The 27746-nt window shown below is 46.4% G+C and overlaps 1 protein-coding gene across 3 annotated transcripts in view; it reads right to left on the reverse strand.

Moving 5' to 3' along the window:
- Window positions 1-976: 976 nt before the first annotated feature.
- FIGNL2 (fidgetin like 2) overlaps window positions 977-27746 on the reverse strand; it is a 107198-nt gene continuing 80428 nt past the window's right edge. For all 3 annotated transcript variants that reach the window (XM_029594970.1, XM_029594969.1, XM_029594971.1), the window contains one exon: window positions 977-3258. In XM_029594970.1, coding sequence (XP_029450830.1) covers window positions 1031-3247 — 2217 coding nt within the window. In that variant the 5' untranslated portion in view covers window positions 3248-3258 and the 3' untranslated portion in view covers window positions 977-1030. The remainder of the gene's footprint in view (window positions 3259-27746) is intronic.

Raw genomic sequence — 27746 nt, forward strand, 5'->3', positions numbered from 1 at the left:
GATTCAGTCCTGGCTTCTGGCTTTACTTCCATCACAAACACAAACTTACAGTCCTGATCACCCCAAGAACAGACAGGAACTACAGAGCTGTGCATGGTGTGTGTGTGCTGAGATAAATCCAGGACTGGATTAGTCTATTTCAGGAAACAGAAACAGGAGTCAGTGGATAAATCTTGCAGCCCCCTCCCACGGACGGTGTGAACATGTCCGAAGAGGTGAAAGAGTCCGTGACGTTGCCATCTTGGCATGAGAAAGCTAAAACCATACTTCTTTTTCTTATTCAAGTCACTGAATTTTTTGGATTTTGGTCTAGAAACATAGGAGGGGGGGAAAAAAAAAAAAAAAAAGAAAAACAATTTTTTTTTTTTTTATAGTAGTGCTGGTCCCAGACGGACAATAAATAGACACCCTGAGTACAGCAAGCATCTGCCTCCCATTGGTACATCCACAGAAAAATTTTTCAACATCCCCCCCCCCCACCAATACAAATCCTCCCCCACCATAAACTACTCCACCACATTCAATTTCTTCTTTGTTGGAGGTTTTGCATGGACTCTTACCAACTGCCATCAGAGCACAAGCTGGCGGCAACCCTATGGTCAAAAGTGGCGAAAGGGCAGCCTCGACAACCAATTTGGTCACCAGCTTTCAAAGGAATTTCTGTTGCCAATCCAGTGGCCAAGTGACCAACAAGGATGAGATTTAAGTGGATTTAGCCCTCAGCTTTCACTGCTAGGTTAACTCCCATTGGCTGCCATGTTTTGTTGGGGGAGGGGAGGGGGGGGGGCCATTTGTCCAGCATCCCCTCATCCCCCACCCTCTTTCCCTTCTCTTCACTCAAGGCAGGTTTCTACAAGTCCTTGGTGTTTCTGAGCGTAAGGCAAGAATCCCAAAGCAAGGATCTTTTCTCTGCAGCTCAAGGGATATGGCGGCAGCACCCCCCCCCCCCCCCCCCCCCCCGAGCTACCACAAGAAGGGTCAAAGTAACCCTGAAAAGCAGTTCCATGGCTCCAGCAGGCTCTCATTGCTCTTACTGTCTGGAACCATACATTTTATTCCATTCCGTGTACAGGTCCAATTCCTTTTGTGATGTACTGGCACGCAACTTACAGAAGGCACCCTCAAAGTCCTTGTACGAAGTCGGTTGTAACTGGCCTGAAATGCCCTGAAGCTGGTTGGCCCCAGCCTGCTGGCAAAGCTGGATCAACTCGCCGCCCGAGTAGCCCTCGGTGTGCTGGACGAGGGAGGCCATCTCCCGCTCACTGAGGCAGTAGCTCTGCTGGGCCAAGGCATGGTGAAGGATCTGTCTCCGCGCCAGGCCGTCAGGTGGGCAGATGTAGAACCTCCTGGTGAATCTTCTGTGAGCAGCTTCGTCAAGGTCGCCAGGTCGCCTAGTGGTCCCAATGACGACTATGGTGTCATCGGCTGAGGTAGCTACATTATCCAGGTAAGAAAGCAGCTGGGACTTCACGCCACTCAGGTGAGGGGCCTCGTCGCTGGCTCGAGCGGAGAGAAGAGCGTCAACCTCCCCGATGAACAGCACCGCCGGCTGGCGACAACTGGCCAGGAAAAACAAAGTCTCTAAGATTTTCTCTCCCTCGTTCTTCCACTTGGACACGAGCGCAGTGCCACTGAGTTTTAGGAGAGTGGACCCCAACTGAGTTGACACACACCTGCTCAGCAGTGTCTTCCCTGATCCCTGAGGCCCAAATAACAGAATGGTTCTGGGTGGTCTGCCAGCTCCAGTGTAAGCCCCTGGCCTGAGGATAGGCCAGACCAACTCTTCTTCAATCGCAGCCTTGACCGACACCTGACCTGCAATGTCGGTCCACTGCACAGGAGGCCCACAGTCAACCATTTCATTGTTCACCAGTTCCAAAATCAAAGGGTCCATGTCCTTCATCTGTTCTTCAGACTGGCCACAGAACATCTGTGGTTTGACCTCCAGTCTGTGGGGGAAGGCATGGCCCTGCTCAGTGTTTCCTTGTTCACCATTAACCAAAGGAGGGGTGAACTTCTCAAATGCTTCACTGGACCTTAAGGGTCCCTCCCCAGTGCTGTAAGTAGGGGAGATCAGGGCCTTCATTGTTTGGCTGTTATACTTCCCTACGTGCTCTTCCAGGGCTGGGCGTTTCCCGGGCTTGAAGGGCACCAGTGGCGTTTCGCTACTCCGATTAAAGCCATTGCCTCTACATTCATTAGACACCCCACTGTCCGACATCTGGTATGGGGATGCCGAGGTAGACTTTGGTTGCTCATAGCTGTATTTTCGGTACCTGCCATCACTTTCCTCTTCCGCGGCCATGTCAAAGGCTTTCCTTTTCATAGGGCCACTTGACTCAGTGCTCAGTGGTGCGACTGGGATTGGAGTCAAAGCAGAGCCTTGATAGCTGTAGCTGGGGACAACAGGTGGCCTGGAGGAAGACGAAGGTGGTGGAAGGGGGGTGGGTGCAGCAATACCTGAAGGCAGGTAAGGAGAGGAAGGGTGTGGTGCATGCATTGCTCCATAGGCAGGTCCGATCCCAGGCTGTGGAGGATAACTCCCGGAAGCATAGTTGTATATCGACCCTGAGGAACTGTAGCCAGGGACCAGTGCTGGTGAGGGATGCGTTGACTGGAGAAGTCCTGAGCTGTGCAGAGCTGAAGGATGTGCAGGAGGAAGTGCTGAGGTGGGCTGGCCACAGTAACCTGATGGCAGATAGGTGCCACTATAGCCTGAGGTATATTCCTGGGGATTTCCAAGACCACTGGATGTGGTAGGCCCCCCGCATGGGTTGCTGGGATAGATGGGATCAGGCAGGTTGCCAGGTCCGACTGGAGGGCTACCTAACCCTCCTGGCCCATTTCCTGGGGTCACCGCTGGAGGGACAACTGCCTTTGATCCAGACAGTCCATCGTGTAAGGAGTTTAAGGGATAAGCAGTTTCCGAGCTGTGTGACATCTGCCAGGGCTCCAAGTCACCCTTCTGTCCATTGACCGGCCCAAAAGCGCCATCTGGGTAGCTGCTGAGCGAAGGTCTTTCATAGGGAGTGTCCAGAACTCCAGAGTACTTCTCCGCGTATCTCTTCAGAAGGTTGGAGGCAGTAAGCGCTGAGATGTCATCGTTGGCCCAGGCATAGTTGAACCGCTGTCGACTGCTGTGGTAGAGGTCCGATTTATGGGCCGGGGAGGACGTGGTGGAGGAGACATCAAGGTGCTGTTCTGGCCACTGATTCAGGGGCTGAGCATGCTCTGGCGTCCAGTGCATCTTCAGGAGAGCTGCCAATCAAGAGAAAGAAATCAATATTACAAAGTGACGAGAGATCATCGACTCTCCTATACTTTACAGCGCCAGTGGCTCAATGGCCATCGCATTAAAAAAAAATAAATAAAATGATTTCTCTGAGCAACCAATCAATGAACTTCAAAAAGAAGGCACTGTGCACATTTCTTTGTGTTCAGACCTTTAAACCTTGCAGGGTTAGGACAGGCTGGCTCCGGATCATCTGGACAGGCTGAGCTAGTCCTGGTTTGGTTTCATTCCCCACTGCACTTATTTGGCACACCGAGCCTGCAAATGTAGCAAGGTGCAACCAGAAGCAGTTGAGCCTCTCCGGACCGAACTACTTGGCCAGCCCACCTCTGGCCAGTCAGATGTGACCCGTGTCACAGGCGCCGTCAGGATGCTGAGGGCATTAGAAAGGCTGGGAGAAACTGGCTAGGTGTCTCGGGAATGTGCCACAGAATGTATTTTTAAATAAGAAGAGAGGCTCTTGACTTGTATTTTTCCTGGACCACTTCCTAGTTCACCTTCGGGTCTGGCTCGCTGTTGGGTCTCTCCCCCCCCCCCCCCCCCCCAAACCTTTCCTGTCAGTTCCTTTGCATTTCTTCCTCATGGGTGGAAACCAAGGAATATTACTGGACAGCCTCACTTCCTTCTCGGAAGCTCTTATCATACAAGTCGGGCACTAAAAGTGGTAGCAGATTTTCCACTCCAGAGGTGGTGGGAAGTATTCAGTTCTGAAGTGCATTTCGATAGAAGGTGCTACAGAAAGCTAAATGATTGTCTTTAACCAAGGATTACAAGGGAGGCACAGGGAGATGAAGGGCCTTGCCCAAGCTCACACAGACGGACAGTCGGTGACAGAGACGGGATTAAGATCTGAGGCACAGGGAGATAAAAGTAGAATTAGTGTCAAAGTCGGCATTCAAAGTCTGTTCTCAGAAGCACTCCTGCCTCAAAATCCTGTGCTCAAACCAACAACACGCCACTCCTCCAGCTGCACAGTCACCTTGCAAGTTAAACATGGACCGGGTCTTTGCTGCCGCAGATGCGGGAGACTTTCATCACCTTATACTCTTAAAAACCTGTGTCACTCTTCTCCACTCAGTAAATGCACTGCAAGAATCTGACACAGCAGAACTTAACCCACCATTGTGGTAGCTGATAATGCTTAGGGAAAAAAAGAAAAAAAAAAGAAAAAAAAAAGTGCTTTGTCAGCTGGGCTGCATGGCCGGAACTGAAGCAGCAGCTTGGAAGAACCGGACGGCTTGCTGGAAGGAACATGGCATTGTCCCAGGACAATGAGGCTGAGTCGCAAGGTTTCTCTAGCCATCAGCTCCCTCTCCCAGCTTACGGACAAAGCTACAGTGCCAGCCTCTGCTGAAGGCAAAACACATTCCAGTATTTCATTGCAGTGTTGATCATATACACACACACACACACACACACACACACACACACACACACACACACACACACACACACACACACACACACACACACACACACACACACACACACACACACACACACACACACACACACACACACACACACACACACACACACACACACACACTCTCTCTCTCTCCCCTCCTCGCAGCACAGAGCCCTCTGGCTAACATCTGCATAGGCCCATTGTTCCTCCTGTGCGTGTTCCTCCCCCCCCCCCCCCCTCTCTCCCCCCTCTTCCCCCTTCCAGTTGCGTTCCCCTCTTTTGCTCATTCACAAAGACCTCAGGGGAATGCTAACGGGAGCAGGGAGGGGAGAGGGGGGGCTCCAGCAAAGCACCATTCACTGGTAGCTGCAGCCTACATAAGCTACTTTGTGGCCTGGGCACAATTAGATTATGCAGTGCTTTCACTGACTAAGAGCATCCATGCCTGGCCTCCCCCTCCCCCTCCCCCGCATGGATCTGAAAAGCAGAAGGCTCCGTCCGGCGTCCACGTACCCATTTTTTTTTTTTTCAGGGACCGGGCTGGCAGAGCTAATAGTTTTCAGAGCTGGGGCCATCATTCACAACTGCTCAAGGGCCTCTCCCGCCTTACTACTCTAATCTGAGTCTTTGCAGCGATCGTTCTCGACCGATGGGAGTGGTGGTGGGAGGGGGAGGGGGAGGGTCAGGCACCAGGACTCCTTCCGGGAGCCGGCAATAGTGGCCCTCAATCCGGCCACTAGGGCCCAAGGACCCAGCCCAGGAATTGAGGCCGGGTCCTGCCACGTGTAAAGCGTACAGGCGTTTGCCACCGAGCCCCACGCACCTTTCTAATACTCAAGCCCCCCCCCCCGTCTGTTGACCGGCACATCTGCGTCCACCGGGTCTGGATCACAGCTCTGCCACTGACTCTCCGTGACTCTGGGCAAGCCACGGCAAGGGCGATTTTCTGAAGATTTTTACCCAGGTGAACTAAGCAATTACCCCAGATAAAACAGGGTGGGGGGCTGAAAACTGCCCCCCCCCCCGTGCGGGCAAAAAAACACAGCACGGGCACTTTTACCCGTGGGTGGAGTCGTCCAAGAATACAGAGATTTCAGGTCTGATCTCTGCACCCGCAGCAAAGCAGGCGCAAAGTCCTGGAGTTACTAAGGTACATCTCTTCCCCCGCCACTTTCCACCCAGTGCCAGGCAACCCACACGTCCACCCTCACAGACTAACCAGGGGCCTGCGAGCACTGCAAGGAACAACAGCATTAAATGTCCCTGAGCCTCTGCCCTAATCTGAAGTGGCATAGCGCTCCCCCTGCAGCACTACACACACACACACACACATCTCGAGAAGCACTCCAACGTAATTGATTTCTTGATTCAATTGCGTGGTGTGCTCCTTATCACTTTGTCCTTCACAGAGACAAAAAGGGCTAGACTAAATTAGTCATATAGCGTTCTAGAGTAGGTCTGTTCCCGGGAGATTACATAGGGCGCATTTCTCATCCTACCGCTCAGGCGGGTACTGCAGACCAGAGAATATTTTAAGGCTTCCTGGTGCACAGCGGTTTCAGTCATTTCAATTTTTATTCGGAGCTCGGTTCCACACAGCTGAGCCGGCATCGTCCAAGCGGCAAAGCCACCCCCCAACCCCCACCATACATACAGCTCTGGTGTGCCTCATTAAAGTGAAAGTATTCACCCCCAACACATCCTTAAATCCAAAAGGAAAATATAACCTGGCGATTATCGACAAGGTTTTTGTGCCTTTGGGGTTTTTTGCTGTGGGGTTTATTTTTTTTTATTATTTTTTATCTTTCTGCTACGATAAAAATTGTAAACCATTGGGAGAATTAGAAAATTTTTGAGGAGATTATACATAAACTACATTAAAGAAGAAAACAGTAGTTTAAAACAATTCCCCATTAGTTTACTTTATACCCAGGAATTACTCCGTATTATTATGGCTGAGGGGCCCCTTTTGGCCTCCAGGAAATTACGCAGCTGGTCTGGACTAAAAAAAAAAAGAAAAGTGTTATTACCAATTTTTAGAACGCACTTACAAGGGTATCGTAAGAGAAATGTTGCACCACAATCAATCACTTCTTGTTTCATACTTAAGAAAGCCTTATGACGACCTTGCGTTGTTTTAGCAAAATCATGGTACATCCGAACTTGACCACCATAGAAGGAAATATTTAAAAACTGAAAGTGGTGCTTCATTACTAAATTTAAATCTTGGAAGTAAAGAAAGGATAACAGAAGTGCAGCTCTCTCAAGCCCCTCCTCTGTGGAACCTTCTAAGAAAGCTGTCAAATTGGGCAATCTCTGGTATTTTAGTAGGGGGGGTCGTCATTAATTCTCTTTTCTTTTGAAATGGAAAAAAATATACATTTAGTTAACACTGGAATTTTTTTCCAAAGGAATTTTTAATACATCCACAACATATTTCCTTACTATGGCTGCTATAGGTAATCCTAAAACCTTAGGAAAATGAATAAGCCTTAAATTTAAACGTCGGGAATGATTTTCCAAAGATTCAATTCTTATAGTGTTTAATCGCTCTGGGATTACTGAGGCATTAACTATCTGTATATTTTTTTATATCAGTTCCCGTCCTTTGCATGGTGGAAGAGTGTTCCGACAGAATTTTTTGATGATCCCTAGCTGCTACATCTAGCTTCGCTGAAACTGTCTCCAGAAAACCTGTAGGAGACCCGCAGTCAAGTCCCAGAGTGAGTCTAAAGTCACCACCGCTGGTCTGGTCATAACAGTAGGGAGATCTGGTATAGTTGGAGTTCCAGGAGGTTCAATTTGAAAGGGAGGATCCTTTTTTTCCAAGGATAACTGATGGATGGATAAGCACCCCCTGCTGCTCCTTCATTCACTGGGATTATTACCCGTGCGTGCGAGATTTTCCTCAGATCCTCCAGCCTGGATTGATCCTCTGCTTCCCTCCAACCAGAGGACTGACAGAAACGTCCAGTGTCCCCCAAGCAGCGATACCACTTCCAGGCAAATTCATCAGCGGTGTCCTAGGGTCTGGCAGCGTAAGAGAAACTTCCTCAGGCGAAAACTGCCCTCCTCCCTTGCTTATTCCGCCAGCGAGGCTTACCTGCATCAGATCAGGGGTAGATACAGCAAAGTATGTGATGACTCGTTGGTCTAATGGGAGTGAGGATTCTGAAGGGAAGATCCTCACTTTACCTTTCCTTTTATGAGGCATATTTATTCAAAAAGAAAGAACAAAGAAAGTCCAGGATAATTAGACCAAGAGACTCTGCTGAAAACAAAAACCACTTTACACAATTCTCCCTTGTGGGGGCCAAGGTATTGCAAGGGTGAGATGGATTTCTCAAAAGAAAATATATATTTCTTGCAAAGCCGCGTGCCCCTTTGGCGCACGCGGCTTCGGCAGCACGCCGCTGCGGGCCTGATTTTAAGGGCTCCTCCCGGCGTCAACCGGAAGTGGCGTCAGGACGCCTCTGATTACTGGCACCAGGGCCCACAGTGGAGTCAGGTAGTAACAAAGCTCCAATTCAACACAGGGCCGATGTCTCCCACAGGTTGGGTCCTCCTCACCTCCTCCACAAAGCTCAGTCCCTTGTTCTGGAAATGATCTGTGTAGTCAATATTGAGGTAAATGAATATTTTGTTTTTCTTTCTGATATCAGAATAACTTTCCTCTTACAATGGATCTCTTAAGCTTACTGTACAAAGATTTATATTGCTATGGGTATTTTTTTGAAAATGTGATAAATAAATAATAAAAAAAAATTGTAAACCATAAGCTGGAAGTAAAGGCTGAAATGGCTTAAACTAAGCCACAGACAATGTTCCCTGTGGAGACAGCCTCATGTTGTAATGGGAAAGGCTGAGCCAGTCCTGGTTTTTGCCACACTGTGTCCTTAAGACTAGCGGTTCCTGCACTACTTAGAGGACCTGGAACCAGACTGGAGGGTTCCTTATGACATGGACCTCTGCAGTGCATGCTCTGTAGTGATTCAATCACTCTGCACAGCAGCTCAAGGCCGTGGCAAACTTCCCTCCACTGCCACTGAGAGTGACCTGGCTGCTTCTGCCATCATCCCACTGCTGCTCTCATCCCTCCCCTACCCTGGCTGAGGCTGGTCCTACAGCTTATGGTGTTGTCTCCCAGTTACCACCATGACAGCTCCTAAGGCTTTTGGCTTCTTATTGGCTTGCTGTCACAATGAGGCCTGTGATTTATCATCTCACCACTGGCTACTCGTTCTGCTGCAGTGGAGGCCAGTTCTGGGGCCCCTGCAGCTCTTCTTGCTGGAGGATCTGTGCATTTAGGCCCTTCCGACCCCTGCTACCGGTCCTGTAGATCCGGCTATTTTCATGGAAGCCTGCTATCCTCCCAACTAGCAGCAGCAAACCAGAGCAGTAGCAATTCTGGAGGACAGGGGCTAGTGGGGTGGGGGAATGCCTGGAACCAGAAACAGAAATGAGAATAAAGCAGGACAGAGAGACTAGGGAAGGATAAAACAAGAGGAGGAAGGGTGAAACATCACAGGAAAAACGTCAAGCGATCAAATAAACCACAGAATCATGACTAGACGCTGGAACCCAGCTTCAGGGGACCCCCTTTAAAGCCTGGCATAAATTATGATCTCAAATGGAAATTTGGGGGGAGAAATCAATTAAAAAGAGGAGATAATGGAGGAATTTCATGAAACACGGGACAGATATTTGGAAGGAAACGGGTGGTTAAAGGGCCAGTGCATGTGGAAATACCGATTAAAAAAACCAAAACAAAAAACAGTGGGTTGGCTGCTTTTAGATTATTATTGTATAGACAAGAACTGCATATTTGTTCTTCAAAGCTCTGAGGGCCTGTCAAACACAGCTGTGGCTTTCAGCCATTGGGCAGCTCCTGCCGTGCTGACAGGCTGGCACCAGAAACAAAGAGGAAGCGATGCAAGCATGGCCAGCAGCCACGGCCCCATGCCAACTTCTCAGCCGACTGCTGCCCAAGCACATGAGTTAGGGTTTGTTTGGGGGTTTTGGGGTTGGTTTTTTTTTTTATTAATATTTTTTTTAAACCAACTTTGTTGAAGATTTTTAAAACAGTGGTTCGTTACGGTAAACGAAAGAGAATCTCATCGTGTATTATCAAGAAAGAATTAAGACAGATACTTAACAAAAAAGTAAAATGGACTAAGTCCATGCACCCCTGTAAATAGGATCTTTGGACCAAGCGAAGCAGTGAAACGGTAAGAGGTTAGAAAGCAGGGTCCTTGGACCTGACATCTCCTTGATTAGCATCAGAACTGGACGCAGTCCAAGGAGATAAAAAAAGTCGCTCAGTGAGCCCCGGTGGCGGGTGCCATTTGTGCCTCCAGCTAGCCATGTCGCGCGAAACGCTAGGAGCGCAAGAGAAGAATTTCACGACTGCTGCACTCGCATGCCTGTCTCCAGTTTCAAACCTTCCCCCCCCCCCCCAGGCCGAAGACCTTCACTGCAACAAGTGGCCTAAGTAAGCTAGGGGCAGGGGAGAAAATACAAAAAAGAGGGGGGGAAAAATTCCCAGGGTAGTTGTGATTGAAGGCTCCTGGCACCCAGTCCCAGCCCTGGTTCCGGCTGAGCTAGAACCCAAAAGGAGGAAACTGCTGAATGGAAAAAAAAAAATAGGTTACTACTTTCTATTTAAAGAAAAGAATAGTTCTGATCAACTCAATGGTCCAGTGTCAGCACATCACAGAAAACCCAGAGCGGTTCTGGTTTCTGCGCCATTAGATCCACTGTAAAAAAAAAAATCTCCAATAAGCTAAAACCCATGTTATGCAGTGGTGTCAGCATAGCTGGTGAGCTGTAAGATTAGTGGGGAAGGGGCACGGGTCACATTCACACACATTCTCGGGGCTGGTGTTAGGGGAGAGACTGAACCAGCAAGGCCTGCTCCGAGGGAGTGAGGGGCTGTAGTGAAGGAACAGAGAGCCAGCATGACACTCTGGCCAAAAGCGGGTTCACTCTTGTACTTTCCTGCCCCATCCTCTCACTCTCTTGCACTTTTCAGCTTCCAGATATGCTCCGTAAGTAGGTAGGTCTGATGGAAATTTTAGAGCTGTGGGACAATCGCTAGATTTGTAGCTAAATTGTCCAAAAGTTGATAAATTAGTTCCCTGCCTCGTTCACAGTTCTAAAATCTCCATTTGGTTCAAAAAGTTGCCAGATCTAGGTACAAAAATCACTGACAGGCCACAGTACAGTGCGCCCTCTGGTGGAGCGCACTTAACCAGCATTTAGATGCGTGTTTTCGACGCACTAGCTTTACCCCTTATTCAGTAAGGGGTAATAGCGCGTCGAAAACGCGCGTCCAACCCACCCGAGACTAATAGCGCCCGCAACATGCAAATGCTTGTTGATGGCCCTATTAGTCGTTCCCGCGCGATACAGTAAGTAAAATGTTCAGCCAAGCCGCACATTTTACTTTAAGAAATTAGCGCCTACCCAAAAGGTAGGCGTTAATTTTTGCAGGCGACTTAATATCATGGCGATATTAAGTTGGAGGCCCCAAAAGTTAAAAAAAAAAAAATTTTTTAAATGGGCCCGCGGCTTGAAAACCGGACGCTCAATTTTGTCGGCGTCCGGTTTCCGAACCCGTGGCTGTCAGCGGGTTTGAGAACCAACGCCGGCAAAATTGAGCGTTGGCTGTCAAACTCGCTGACAGCCGCCGCTTCCGTCAAAAAAGAGGCGCTAGGGACACGCTAGTGTCCCTAGCACCTCTTTTTACTGCCGGCCCTAATTTAAATAAATTAAGTTACTGAATCGCGCGCACAGGAGAGCGTGGTTTACTGTATCGGCCCGTAAATGGCAACACTGCTTCTGCTCCCTGAGCCAACTTGGGATCTGACCAGTAGGGGCAGCGTTCACAGCACCCAGGAAGTAGGGAAGGCATCCCAGCCACTGTGCAACATTGACATCTAGTGGCTGACTGAAGCCCAGCTGAGGATCACTGTCAGGCTGGATAGGAAGGGGGATTAAAAGTGTGATGGGTGGAGCCAGGTAGTTGTGAATGAAGCCTCATGGCACCACAATCCCAGGGTCGGATTTAAGATTATGGCAGAAGACTAGGGGTGGGGTGGGGGGGTTTGCCCTCAAAGATCAAAGAGCAGCAAGGGAGAGTCCTAAATTTTGGGCACCTTCAGAATTTGGCACCCTAGGCACCTTGCCTAGGCCTAAATCTGGCCCTGCATAGCCCCCAGTTAGGGCTGGTTCCAACTGAGGCCTAAAGGAATAAGGATCACTAAACACACACACACACAAAATGTAATCATACGGACTGCTTTTCTATGTCCATTTCTCCATTGTTATTTTAAACAAGCAATATCTCTCAAGAACAAACCTAGCTTCTTCTGAGAATTCTTGCTGAAAAACAACTCAAGGAGGGGAGAGATGGATCTGAAGGTGCTGTGAATGGCTTCCAAATCACCTTCATTTTTTTTTCCTAGTTTCGAATGTATACAGTCCACAGGCTTCAGAGAGAAAAACCAGAGCATGCGATACTGCTGGTGGGGGCTCTCAGAATCACTGGGGACACAGATGTTACAATGCACCCCCGCCCTTGAAAACTGTGAGAAAACTGCTGTCCGGCCACCAAATGACATGTCAGTTCCCATCCTGGCTGGCCATCCCTTACCTAAAGCACAAAGACACAAGGGGAGGGGGGGAAGGGAGAATCCCATTGTCCTGCAGGCCTCTAATTATGGAAATCTCGTTAATCTATTCAGCAGCACCCTGAACTGGGTCTATTGTTCAGAGCTTCCCACAACTGCTGCACATCCATTTCTTAAAGTAGCAGCAGCCTTAGCCTGAAATCACAAAATGCCAATTTGCCTGTTTCTTGGCTCTGCTGGTTCCTTTTTTGGTCTTATTCGTCTCCTTTTTATTTTGGCCCAGGATACTTTATTTCTTTTTAGGGGCAGGGGAGGAAGGACTCGAATAAAGTGATGTATGCTTTTTTTCGACTTGGTGTGACTCCTGCAAGGGGGTTTTGATGAGGAACAGTACAGCAGCGCTCCCTGTTTAATTGCATTTACAACACTGGGTGCAATGAAGCAGGAGGAGCCCTCAAACATTATACAATCTAATACAATAATGTATTAATAATATAATAATGTATTAAAGTAAGGCCAAAAAAAAAAAAAAACAATAATGAGAAGAAACTGTAATGATCTGGTTTACTGAATGATGCTGCTTGTAATACTATCTTAAATCAGCTTTAGCAAAATAAAAAAGTAATTCAATCTTAAGTCAAGTCATGAGATCCCCGTTTCTTTCTGATGTCTATTTCATTTCAGACCAGGAACTGTACAGTCTCATCTAACACTCCTTCAAAAGAGTCAAAAACGTTTTTCATCTGAATTTCCAAAACACTTGCATTTAAAATCCGAATGAAACATTTCAGACTTATTTGAAGGAAGGTTATACAAACCTGCTGCTATTACGCAGTTCATAAGGTCCTCTTTAAGCCACTCCTCAACAGTCCTAGATTTACACAGCAGTATTCTGGGGGTGCATAGCTATAGACCTCCAATTGCATCCTTAACTACTCAGACTTCTGATCAACAGCAATATGAATAAGTGTGAGGTAGGAGCCAGCACACACTCACTGAACTTCAGCAGCATGGCACTGCCCTCCTTGGGCAAGCATTTGAAAGGCAAGGATCACAAATGTGCACTGGCTAAGTCCCTGCGCTGACTCAAACTGATGGATACCACCGCTGCCACCATGAGATCAGGGAAGGAGAAGGCGGAGGGATCAAAGGTCTACAATCAAGGGGATGGATGGGGGAAGTGAAGGCTTAGGGATAGCATAAACCTAACCCCCGATACTGCTCCCCACTATTGTGAACTTAAGTACTGCTATATTCGGGGTGCTGCTGTCCTAATCGTCAACAAAGCCCCATGCAGATGCCACACTCATATATGTAAAGTGTGAATACCTCACAGACAGCAGATCTTCATCAGAGCCCTGTGAAGGCAGCACTTTGATACAGGTAAAGGAATAGCTGACGAGCAAATCCAGGAAAGGAGAGGTTTGAAAATCCTAACAGTGTAAATAAAGAGGAGGAATATATTTTTTTTTAAATTGTTTGCCTAGGTGCAAAGTCTGTGGATGCTGTGTGCCCGAGGACTTTGCACTTCATTCTCAAAAGGGAAGTTATGCTCATAGTATAAAGATCCCGCAGACTTGGTGCCTTTTTTTTCTGGAACCCGAGAAGCGGAGATTTAAAAATCCACCATAACTAGGAGCACGGATTACAATTAGATACCCCTGTAAATGTGGGTTGAACTTAAATAATACTCGGTATATCTTCTTTGAGCCATCTCAGTTACGCTTCTTCTTGGATAATTATAGAGGGCAGAGTTATCTAGCCAGCTCAGGGTATTGTTAAAATGCAGGATAAAGCCTCCTTTATTTTCTTTTTCCCTTTTTCCTTAAATAATTTGTTCTTGTAACCCTTGGATCTCCCCATTACCGCTTACAGGTTAATATGAATATAGGGGATTGAAATGTAAAATCTTTATTTTTGTTCCTGTAATTTTTTTTTTTTTTACTTAATGTGAATGAATGATACATTTCAAATTGGAAATGTCCTTGTTTAATATGTTAATAATCAATAAATAAAGAATAAAAAAAAAAATCCACCATAAGTAGGCCCTTTCCCAGCCCTGCCCTGATAGCACGCCCCAGGCATCTGGTTAAAGGTGCTCCCACCGCTGAACCCTGGGTGCACTTTTTATCAGCAGACAAGCCAATTTACTCACACAAACAGCTTTGAAACTTTTCCCCCCACAGAAATAAAACCTAGGAGAGCAAGAGAGAAAAAAAAAAGAGACCTAGGAATGAGACCCAATGCAATTAGAAGAGAGACACGAAGCACTAACTGATATATAGAGGAATGTGCAAAGGATTATATAATTTATCTGGCAAATGGTATATAATGACTTCCCAGTTTCTTTCCTCTTATGACATTGTTCAGCCAACACTGGTTTTGTAATCTGTGTGGCTGTTACAATAACAGAAAACATTTATGACAAAAAGAAAAAAAGTGTTAAATATTTTCTTTAAAAAATACACACACACACACACACACACCTCGACCACCTGCCTTCCAGCAGCTCAATGGAAATTTAAATCCCATTATGCCAACACCAAAAGAAAACGGGGCTGAGATGATTTGGGGAGAGCGGGAAGAGACTGCTCCCATTTTTAAAGGTCCCAAAGCAAACACCAGGAACACGCCATCACCCAGGGCTGTCTCGCCACCGAGTCCCAGCACTCGGGGCCTGATGTGATAAGGGCACTTAGCAGAGCACTCGGTTTAACCCACAGTTGCGTGTACATTTTTTTTTTTTGGGGGGGGGGGGCACAAAAATTTGAGTTCCGCTGCAGCAAGGAGATCTGCCTACAAAAAAAAATGTATACGTACACGTAAAAATTGTATGTACATATTATATTATATTTATTATTACTATGTTAAATTGACATCCGGTTTTATTGTTCCTTATGTTCTACAGTTCTATGTAAAGCCCCCATCCGCTGTTGGGCAGTTCATCGTTTTATGTAAACCGGAGTGATTTGTAATTCCCACAAGAACTTCGGTATATAAAAATTAAAAATAAATAAATAAATAAATACGTAAAAGTGCGTACTGCAGAGCGCCGTCGCCTGGAAATCCCATGCTAACGAAGGCCTTACCTATTACCCTCCTAGCGCAGAGGGGTGCGCTGGCTTATCCTGGGTTGTCTTGGCCCTGGAAATTTTTACTCCTGGTCAGAAAGGTGGAGTCAAGTTTCCACCATTAGTATTTAATCTACAGAGATCTGGTATTGGGACCTATAATCGGGATTTATGTGCAGAAAGCATGCTTTGGGCACACAAAAAAAATGCTTCTTGCACTGCATGTATTTTTGTGCACATAAATTATATTTTATGAGCACAAAACAAGCACAGATCATGTTTTGTGTACGCAAGATAATTTAATGCGCACAAAACCATGATTTGCGCTTGTTTTTGGTTCAAAAAAGGCTTGTATGCCGCCCAAAAAACTGATTTTTGTGCTCATAAATCATATCCAAGAGACCCCCCCCCCCCCTCCCCCTAAAACATGTGCTCAGCCTGTGCTGAGTGCACATTTTAACTCGGGAATGCATTAGCATACAATTTGCTTACTGCATTGGGAGTAAAAAAAAATTGTTTTAGCATGTGTGTTAAGAACCCAACCCATCCACTGAATTTCAGCATCTCTCTTAACACCCGGCTTATTACCCCGAGCCCCTCGGACAGATGGGGATCACCTCCTTTCTCAGGAGACATTGCTCTGATGCAACTGTAAACCCGCCGTCTACAAAAGACTTTTAGAAGAACATTTCTGAATGGCCATTCCTCATTTGTGGCTGGGGGAGGGGTACATAAAAGCCACAATATTGATATTTATAATAAAGGCAGGAGAGAGAAGAAGAGGGTAGGAGTGAAGAGAGGGAGAAATTAGGGAATTCTCCATAGGCTGAACAGGTTAAATGGGAAGGCAAGCAGAGTATGCAGTGGATAAGATCTGATTATGCAGGGTCAGACCCAAAAGTGATTACAGAAGAGGTTTCCGGAGAGCAGATATAGACAGAATCTCATCCTTTAAACTCCAGCTTAAGTCCCTGAGAGTATGCAGGAACCCGGGATCTTAGCGCTGATAACTCAGTATCTCCCAGGACAGACCAGGAGGAAGGATGAGAGCAAATGAACTCTCCCCTCCCCCCCTCCTCTGCATAATGGTTCTTTTCAGATGTAGGTTACTCAATGTGCACATTGCAACCACCACACGCCAAAGAAAAAGATCAGCCACATACAGCCAGGCTGCGGGGGAGGCCTCTACCACTCCCCCCCCCCCCCCCCCCCCGGCCGGATTTCCAGGAGTCACGTGACCAAAATCTACACCGGCAGCCTGACAAACCCCACCCACCAGAAACTTCCCAGACAATGAGTGGGGCTTGGGATTGTGAATCACACAGACTGTGGTGTTTGGACCTCTCTCTATTGAAATTTATTTATTTATTTATTTATTTATTTTTTTTTTTTTAGAGGGCCATCACTTTTTTCCCCCAGTTAGCCACTAAAATTCCGAAATACTACCAGAGTGACAGCCAGAAAAATGCATTTGGCCCACTGCAATGATTCATTCCTCTGGAGGTGCACACCGCAAGCAACACGTGAAGGTCCCATACAGAACCGAGGTCTTGTGTGAAGGCTTCACGTAACCATTAGGCAAACCAGGCGGTCACCTAGAGTGCCAAACCAGCAAAATCCCAACAGCATGAGGGGCCCCTAGCCACTGGCACAGCCCATTCTGCTGGTGGCCAAAGAGAAGGGTAGCCCAGGGCCACCCAGAGAGAGCCCCATCCCACCGGTAGCCGAAGAAGAGGGAGAGGCCCGGGACTGCAGGTGGAGCTCATCCTGCCATCGGCCGAACAGGAGGGAGGAGCCCAGGGGCCACTGGCAGAACCCATCCCACCGCGGGGGGGGGGCCGAGAAAGGCGCCGAGCAAAGTGAAGAGAGAAAGAGGTTGCTGGGCAGATGGGGAGGAGGGGGTGAATGCTGGCACTGCGGAAAGAGAGAGCAGATATACTGGGCTGATGCTGGCATGCAAGGCATGGAGGGGAGAGAGGATAATGCTGCGCAGGGAGAGAACAAGAGGAGGATAGCAGATGCTGTGCACTGTGGGCAAGGGGCCAGAGGGTGAGGGAAGAGAACAAGGGGGGGGGGGGATGCTGTGCCAGAGCCAACAGAGAGAAAGAAGGGAGCACTGTGCTGGAACTGTTGCCAGTGGTTAAGTCCTGGGGGGGGGGGGGGGGGGGGCGCCTAATATCCTAGCACCGCCCCTGTCCACATTCATTCAAAACATAATACCAGAAACGGCCAGGGGGATGTCACCGATCCTACTGAATTGGACTTGAACCAAAAGCCAAGTCAGAAAGGAGAACCGGCGAGTCAGTGCGATGACAAGAGCATGCGAAGAAACACCAAGGGGGGGCAACGTCCAAGCCAGGAAGTGCACACTGTGACAAGGCCGAATGAAAGCCAAGACAGAGGTGTCCTGCTCCCCCCACACACTGCACCTGTCAGCAGATAAAAAGACCTCATGGGACCCATCCAGGCTGCTCAGTTGCCGCCCTCCCCGTGTCACCACTTGATCCCCCCAAGGCAGCTTCCTCCCTCGCCTTTTGCCACCACCTGCTGAACCCTGTACCAGGCAGGGCCCGGGTTCTGTCCCACTAACGCTTTCCCCACCTCCGCCCACGGGTAGACAATCCCAGGCACCCCCACCCTCTCAGTAAAGAGATACTGCTTCACATGTCCTCTGAACGCCACATGAAGGTAGGAGAGCACCCCAGGACCCGAGGGAGCACGCACAAGCATGAGACAAAGCGAGAGGGCACAGGCGTGCAGGCTTTTATGCACATATTAAATTAGAGACCACACATCAGGGACAGAGTGCTTCAGAAAGGGTACGGGGAAAGGGGGGGGGGGGGAACTCATGAATAAGAAATAGTGTGCACAAGGGAGCACAAAGCGCAGCGATATTTAGGGCTATTCAGGACAAAATATCTCTCTGGGGTCACTTTCATCATATGCTGGCAGGGCAGGACACCACGGACCTCGAGATCCTCTCCATGCCCAACGTTACTGGGCTGGATATTATTAGGCAAAGCAGTTGTAGTGTCATCTGAAACAGCCCAGATCTGATGAGGGCCTCCGTATAGCAGCGTATCCAAATACAGACTGCAGCTGTTCCCACAGGTCTAAAAATTAGGCAGCGGCTCCTTCTGTGCGGTTCTTCAGATAACTGGCAGGCTCCTCCATCCAGCTGGCCGAAATAGCGAACATTCAGCGCGGAGCCGAGCAGCTGGGCCTCATTTCATGCATAGCGACAACATTTATTCTGGGCCTCTGTCCTCCCACATGGAATAATTTGGATGGATGAAGGTTTCTGGTCAAGAATCTCTCCTGGGTTACGGCTGAGAGCTTGCGAAAGGGCAGTTGTGCCACCTTCCTAGCACAGGCACGCACAAGTGGCCCATCCTGGCCTTTCCTGACTTAACTGGCACGCCCAATTCAAACTGTGTCCCGTGCTGAACATTGTGAGGGAGTGCAGACATCGCTTTGCTAATCAAACACTGGAGGATAGAGGTAGAAGACATCCATGCTGGACGCCTCTTCAAGACCCATCCCACTATCACGGAGACGAGGAGTGGCCTAGGCCTCAACCAGCATGTTCTGTCCGGTCGCACTCCCACAGGGGCATCCCACCCACCCACCCCTGCTATTCCAGCACTAGGAGCTGCCTGCCACGCGCACAAAGCTCTGCCAATGCACTTCAGCCCGACTTCCATTTAATTTACCACCTGGAATGGATATATAGCTTAAATTCAGGACATTAAAATCGAAGCTGCACACGTGCCGACTGTGCGCCAGCAGGGTGCGTCCGCTGCAACCGTCATTGTCTGTGGTCGTTTCACAAGCCCCCGCCCCCCCCCAGTGCCAGGGCAAGCCAGACCTCAGCATGTCGTGTCAGCATAGTGCAGAAGTGGTTTATGCATTTATTCACACACGTATCCACCTCTCATTGCAATCCCAAAGTGGCTCATGCTACATTCAACTAAGATACAAAGCAAATGCCCAAAACAAAAATTAACAAGCCAGACTAAATCAAGAAGTAATATAAGAGAACGATGACATATATAATAAAGCTCAAATAAATCACTAAATTGAAAACAAAACCTCAATGATACTACTAACCATATTTCAAAGACATTTCTTCACTTACTGTGCTCTCAGAATGGAGACTAAAATACAGGGTTGGCCTTTTTTGAACCCAAGGATAATCTTACGTGGTTCGCATTCACCGATCCATGCACCTCAACGCAACCAGTCATCTTGTTAGTGGTCTAGCAGCAATGGAAGAATATGCTACTTAAAAGCAGACAACTATAACCTTGCCTTTAAAAGCTTCCTAAAGTTTAAATAGTTTGCGAGCAAAAGGAGCTCTCCAGAAAGAGCGTGCCATTCGGTGAGTGCCACCCAAGTGAATGCTTTGCTCCAGCCGCCCGCTTGATTTGCCATCGAAAATAATGGGGGTTTCCAATAGTCGCTCATTTGATTGTCCCTGTATAGGAACATAAGACATGCCATACTGGGTCAGACCAAGGGTCCATCAAGCCCAGCATCCTGAGTCCAACAATGGCCAATCCCAGTTAAAAGAACCTGGTAAGTACCCAAAAATTAAATAAATCTCAAGCTACTATTTATTTTTTTATTTTTATATTCTGCTTTTGGCACTTTTTTCATCACTTTTTTCAACACTATTGCCTCTTAATTAATAGCAGTTTATGGATTTAACCTCAAGGAACTTATCCAAACCTTTTTTAAACCCAGTTACACTAACTGCTGTAGCCGCATCCTCTGGCAATGAATTCCAGAGCTTAACTATGCACTGAGTGAAAAAGAATTTTCTTGTATTTGTTTTAAATGAGCTACTTGCTAACTTCATGGAGTGCCTCCCTAGTCCTTCTATTATCTGAGAGAGTAAATAACCAATTTACATTTACCTGTTCAAGTCTTTTCATGATTTTGTAGACCTCTATCATATCCCCCCTCAGTTGTCTCTTCTCCAAGCTGAACAGCCCTAACCTCTTTAGCCTTTCCTCATAGGGCAGCCGTTCCATGCCCCTTATTATTTTGGTCGCCTTTCTCTGCACTTTCTCCAGTGCAACTATATCTTTTTTGAGATACGGCGACCAGAATTGCATACAGTATGCAAGATGCGGTCTCAACAAGGGGCGATACAGAGGCAATATGACATCCACCATTTTATTCACCATTCCCTTCCTAACGCCTAACATTCTGTTTGCTTTTTTGATCGCCACTGCAAACTGTGCTGATGATTTCAATGTGTTATCCACCAGGACGCCTAGATCTCTTTCCTGGGTGGTAATTCCTAAGACAGACCCTAACATCGTGTAACTACAGCAAGGTTTATTTTTCCCTATATGCATCACCTTGCACTTGTCCACGTTAAAATTCATCTGCCATTTGGAAGCCCAATCTTCCAGTCTTGCAAGGTCCTCCTGCAATTTATTACAATCCGCTTGAGATTTAACTACTCTGCAAAATTTTATGTCATCCGTAAATTTGATCACCTCACTTGTTGAACCCCTTTCCAGATCATTTATAAATATATTGAAAAGCACCGGTCCAAGTACAGATCCCTGAGGCACTCCACTACCTTTTTCCACTGTGAAAACTGACCATTTAATCCTACTGTTTCCTGTCTTTTAACCAGCTTGCAATCCACAAAAGGACATCGCTTTCTATCCCGTGACATTTTAATTTTCTTAGAAGCCTCTCATGAGGGACTTTGTTGAACACCTTCTGAAAATCCAAATACCATATCCAAGGGTTCACCTTTGTCCACATGTTTATTCACCCCTTCAAAAAAATGTAGATTTGTGAGGCAAGACTTTCCTTGGGTAAATCCATGCTGGCTTTGTTCCATCAAACCATGTCTTTCTATATGTTTTGTGATTTTATTCTTTATAACAGTTTCCATGATTTTTCCCGCACTGAAGTCAGGCTCACTGGCCTATAGTTTCCTGGATCATCCTGGAGCCCTTTTTAAATATTAGGGTTATATTGGCCATCTTCCAATCTTCAGGTACAATGGATGATTTCAATGATAGTTACAAATTAACTGAAACAGATCTGAAATTTAATTTTTTAGTTCTTTCAGAACCCTGGGGTGTATATCATCCGGTCCAGGTGATTTACTACTCTTCAATTTGTCAGTCTGGCCTACCTAATTTTCCAGGTTCACCGTGATTTGGTTCAGTCCATCTGAATCATTACCCATGAAAACCGTTTCTGGAATGGGTATCTCCCCAACATCCTCTTCAATAAACACCGAAGCAAAGACATCGTTTAATCTTTCCGTGATGCCCTTATCCTCCCTAAGTGCCTTCTGGACCTCTAGCGCTGACATCTGGAGAGAGGGTGTCGAGACAGCCAGAACAGATCAAGAGTCTCCCTCCAGGCACCGGGTTACCCAGGAGCTCCAGGACATTCTTATACTCTAAAAGTGAATCATATATACTTTTTTTTTTTTTTTTACTTCTGTAGGTTATGTATGTGAATGGAAAAAAACCCCAAAAAATAACTTTACAAATTCAATGAAACTAAAATCCAACGTGTCACTACTGAGTCAGTGAGGCTTGAGGAGAATACCAAATATTTAAAGGAAATCCTCAAGACACAATCGGTTCCTGAAAACCATGTTGTAAGCTGAAACTGATTGTCCCATAACAGAAATGTTATCAAAGGGGGACTTGGCTTTGGTACCAGTGCCGAATATACTATTTTCACCAAAATAACCCTGCATTTAGTAATATATAGTAGTGTAAAAAGCACAAACATTTTAAAGCATTAGATTTTTTTTCCTAAAGAGGAAAGCGTTGACATCGCACTGACAGTTCTGAGGAGGAGGTCTCTACTCTTCCTACTGACATCATCTCGCCAGGCCTCATCGTCATCAGCACATCAATGTGTGCCTGTTGGGAGACCCTCAAGTGTCTTATTTGAAACAGGTGTTGTAAGCTGGATTAAATGGATTTCTTGACTATCTAACTCTAGGTGAAAACCAATCAAGTACTTATGTAAAGATAATGCTATGATGACAGGGAATTACAATTAGTTCTTTTTCTTTGGTGTGATTAATTTTGATTATAATTTCTTTCATCAATGCTGCTGAAGGAAAGCAGAGTTGCTTAACCTTCAACAGCTTAAGGCTGTACTCCAAGGACTGCAGAATGTCAGCCCTCACACATGGATGACATCATCTGATGGAGATCTGCCTGAACGTTTATATCAAAGTTTCTAGAACTTTGACCGTGCTCACTGAGCATGCCCAGCATATCATTACTCAACGTGTGGGCCCCTTCAGTCTTGTTCTTTAGCATTGTAAGAAAAAGTGAACTCCAAAGGGAGGCAGGCGGTTTTCATGAGGACTGACATCATGCTATCCTCAGAGAATACCTGTTACAGGTAAGCAACCGTGCTTTCTCCAAGGACAAGCAGAATAGAGGTCCTTACACGTGGGGAATCCCTAGCTACAGACTACCCCAAAAGAAAAAAGGGGAAGCAATAACCAACTGACGATGAGCACAACAAACTATTTTTGTAGGTAGCAAGCCTTTTTCCTATTTTATATCTTATCTATGAGGGGCAGAATGAAACAAAAACGGGGCCCTAGGAGGGAGTGGAGTTGAGTTCTTAACCTCAGATTTCTCAGAACACATTGGCCAAACTTATTGTCATGTCAGGAGTCCCTATCTAAACCGTAAATAGATGGGAATGTGTGGCGAGAATTCCACATCGGAGCTTTGCAGATCTCCTCCATGGGGACTGCTTGCAGGTGAGCCACAGACACTGCTATGGCTTGAACAGAGTGAACTAGCAGATTGCTCCTCCTTCTGTTATGCCCACCAGATTCAGTCCCTCCTGGGTGGAACAGAAGGAGATGCAATCTGCTAGCCAATTGGATAAAGTCTGTTTGGCAATAGGCAATCCTCAGTTTATTGGTACAGAAAGCTGGATGGACTTTCTATGGGCTTCAGTCTGCTCCAGGTAGAAGACCAAGGCTCTCTGGCAGTCCATACTCTGCAGTATTTGTTTACCTTGGTGGATATTTGGACTGGGAAAGAATTTTGGAAGAGTCTGACTGTTTAAGATGCAGTCCCAGTATCACTTTAGGCAGGAACTTAGGAAGGATGTGCAGAATCACCCTATCATGATGAAACTTGGTATAAGGTAGATAAGTTACTAGAGCCTGCGCTCACAGACCCTGAAAGCTGAAATGACTGCCACCAAAAATGCAACCTTCCAGGTCAGGTAGTTCAGCAATGGCTCAAAGAGAGCTTTCACTAGCTGGAACAAAACCACCCAGAGGAATCAAGACACAGCTGGAGTCCTGATGAGAGTCTTCAAATGAAGCAGAATCAACATAAACCTGATATAAGCTGAACAGAGATGAGTTTACCCTCTACATGCTAGTTACAGGCACCAAATACACGGAAGTGAACTCTTACTGAGTTAATCTTGAGACCTGACTCGGATAAATGCAGAAGGTACTCAAACAGGTTTTGTGTGGACAAGGAGAAAGGATCTAAAGTCTTTTGTTCACACCACAAGTGTCATGGTGTATTAGCCCTTTTGCTGTGGTGTGGTTGATGCTACCAAACTGGTGACCCAGTTGGGTCCTCACCGACAGGAGGTGGACTCTCAGGGACCAGGATTGAGCTTCACCTATACCAGCCTCTTCTCCCACAGGTTGAGACCTTGGGTTCTGAGGCCAGTAGGACTTAGGCGAGAGTCCCGAGAGGCATGGGCAGGCAAAGTCAATAACCAGGCTGAGGTTAGGGCAGGCAGAGGGCAAGCAGCGTCAGTATCCAGGCAAGAGGTCAGGGCAGGCGGAAAGCAGGCAGCATCACTAAGTAAGATGGGAGAATTAGAATGTATAGCAGTGACTGATGACATAGACTTAATTGGCATCTCAGAGACATGGTGGAAGGAGGACAACCAATGGGACAGTGCTTTAACGGGGTACAAATTATATCGCAATGACAGAGAGGAGCACCCGGGAGGCGATGTGGCGCTTTATGTCCAAGGTGGCATAGAGTCCAACAGGATAAATATCCTGCATGAGACTAAATGCACAATTGAATCTTTATGGGTAGAAATCCCTTGTGTGTCAGGAAAGACTATAGTGATGGGAGTATACTACCGTCCACCTGGTCAAGATGGTGAAACTGATAGTGAAATGCTAAGAGAAATTAGGGAAGCTAACCAAATTGGTAGTGCGGTAATAATGGGAGACTTCAATTACCCCAATATTGACTGGGTAAATGTATCATCGGGACACGCTACAGAGATAAAGTTCCTGGATGGAATAAATGATAGCTTTATGGAGCAACTGGTTCAGGAACCGACGAGAGAGGTAACGGTGCTTGGCAATAGTGATCATAATATGATCAAATTTGAATTAACGACTGGAAGGGGGACAGTAAGCAAATCCACGGCTCTCATGCTTAACTTTCAAAAGGAAACTTTGATAAAATGAGAAAAATAGTTAGAAAAAAACTGAAAGGAGCAGCTACAAAAGCACAATCCAGATGTATTCCACACATTAAGAAAGGTGGAAAGCAGGCAAAACGATTACCGGCATGATTAAAAGGAGAGGTGAAAGAAGCTATTTTAGCCAAAAGATCTTCATTCAAAAATTGGAAGAAGGATCCAACAGAGGAAAATAAGAAAATGCATAAAGGTTGGCAAGTTAAATGTAAGACATTGATAAGACAAGCTAAGATAGAATTTGAAAAGAAGCTGGCCATAGAGGCAAAAACTCACAGTAAAAACTTTTTAAAATATATCCAAAGCAGAAAGCCTGTGAGGGAGTCAGTTGGACCGTTAGATGATCGAGGGATTAAAGGGGCAATTAGAGAAGATAAGGCCATCGTGGAAAGATTAAATGATTTCTTTTCTTTGGTGTTTACTGAAGAGGATGTTGGGGAGGTACCCGTACTGGAGAAGGTTTTCATGGGTAATGATTCATATGGACTGAACCAAATCACAGTGAACCTAGAAGATATGGTAGACCTGATTGATAAACTGAAGAGTAGTAAATCACCTGGACTGGATGGTATACACCCCAGAGTTCTGAAGTAACTAAAAAATGAAATTTCAGACCTATTAGTAAAAATTTGTAACCTATCATTAAAATCATCTATTGTACCTGAAGACTGGAGGATAGCTAATGTAACCCCCATATTTAAAAAGGGCTCCAGGGGAGATCCGGGAAATTACTGACTTCAGTGCCAGGAAAAATAGTGGAAAGTATTCTAAACATCAAAATCACAGAACATATAGAAAGACATGGTTTAATGGAACAAAGTCAGCAAGTCTTGCCTCACAAATCTGCTTCACTTTTTTGAAGGAGTTAATAAACATGTGGATAAAGGTGAACCGGTAGATGTAGTGTACTTGGATTTTCAGAAGGTGTTTGACAAAGTTCCTCATGAGAGGCTTCTAGGAAAAGTAAAAAGTCATGGGATAGGTGGCGATGTCCTTTCGTGGATTAAAAACTGGCTAAAAGACAGGAAACAGAGAGTAGGATTAAATGGACAATTTTCTCAGTGGAAGGGAGTAGGCAGTGGAGTGCCTCAGGGATCTGTACTGGGACCCTTACTTTTCAATATATTTATAAATGATCTGGAAAGAAATACGACGAGTGAGGTAATCAAATTTGCAGATGATACAAAATTGTTCAGAGTAGTTAAATCACAAGCAGACTTAGTTTTTGGGTACTTGCCAGGTTCTTATGGCCTGGATTGGCCACTGTTGGAAACAGGATGCTGGGCTTGATGGACCCTTCGTCTGACCCAGTATGGCATTTTCTTATGTTCTTATGTTCTTATGATAAATTGCAGGAAGACCTTGTGAGGCTGGAAAATTGGGCATCGAAATGGCAGATGAAATTTAATGTGGACAAGTGCTAGGTGATGCATATAAGGAAAAATAACCCATGCCATAGTTACACAATGTTAGGTTCCATATTAGGTGCTAGTACCCAAGAAAGAGATCTAGGCGTCATAGTGGATAACACATTGAAATCATTGGTTCAGTGTGCTGCGGCAGTCAAAAAAGCAAACAGAATGTTGGGAATTATTAGAAAGGGAATGGTGAATAAAACGGAAAATGTCATAATGCCTCTGTATCACTCCATGGTGAGATCGCACCTTGAATATTGTGTACAATTCTGGTCGCCGCATCTCAAAAAAGATATAATTGCGATGGAGAAGGTACAGTGAAGGGCTACCAAAATGATAAAGGGAATGGAACAGCTCCCCTATGAGGAAAGACTAAAGAGGTTAGGACTTTTCAGCTTGGAGAAGAGACGGATGAGGAGGGATATGATAGAGGTGTTTAAAATCATGAGAGGTCTAGAACGGGTAGATGTGAATCGTTTTTTTACTCTTTTGGATAATAGAAAGACTAGGGGGCACTCCATGAAGTTAGCATGTGGTACATTTAAAACTAATCGGAGAAAGTTCTTTTTCACTCAACGCACAATTAAACTCTGGAATTTGTTGCCAGAGGATGTGGTTAGTGCAGTTAGTATAGCTGTGTTTAAAAAAGGATTGGATAAGTTCTTGGACGAGAAGTCCATTACCTGCTATTAATTAAGTTGACTTAGATAATAACCACCACTATTACTAGCAATGGTAACATGGAATAAACTTAGTTTTTGGGTACTTGCCAGGTTCTTATGGCCTGGATTGGCCACTGTTGGAAACAGGATGCTGGGCTAGATGGACCCTTGGTCTGACCCAGTATGGCATGTTCTTATGTTCTTATGTACTATCCAGGCAAGAGGTCAGGTAGCAATTAGACAGCATCGGTATTCAGGCAAGGTCAGATCCAAGAGGCAGTCAGAGAAGGCATGCAGGAGGGATAAGAGTGAGGGCCACAGGGGGAGAAGGACTGGAGCAGGGACGAAGCAGGACTGGATCAGAGGCAAGGCAGGGAGGACTGGAAGCAAGACAGGCAGGAGCAGGCAATACGAATTACTGGCTATGGCACAGCACGAGGACCTGTTGTGGAGGTGCCAGCCTGGGAGCGCAGCTGGGGTTTAAATACCAGGGAGTGCCGCTGCTGTTTCCACAGCAAGGGCTTCTTAGTGCAGCCAGTGGCATGCGCTTGCCTAAGGGAACAGCCTGCAGTAGCACTGGCATCAGTGGGAGAAAATGGCAGCCTCCTGGTCCTTGGTCTGGCTTGTGGGGTCCCGGGGGGAGTGAGGCTGGTCGCTGGACAGCCCACGTTCAGCCCAGTGTTACAAGGCAAACCTCCTCCATTTAAGTCCATAGGACTTTGTAGTGGAATTGTTCCTTGAAGCTAAAAGAACTCAAGCCATATCCTCTAATAGG

The sequence above is a fragment of the Rhinatrema bivittatum genome, chromosome 3, assembly GCF_901001135.1.
Source record: "Rhinatrema bivittatum chromosome 3, aRhiBiv1.1, whole genome shotgun sequence".
Lineage (NCBI taxonomy): Eukaryota > Metazoa > Chordata > Amphibia > Gymnophiona > Rhinatrematidae > Rhinatrema > Rhinatrema bivittatum.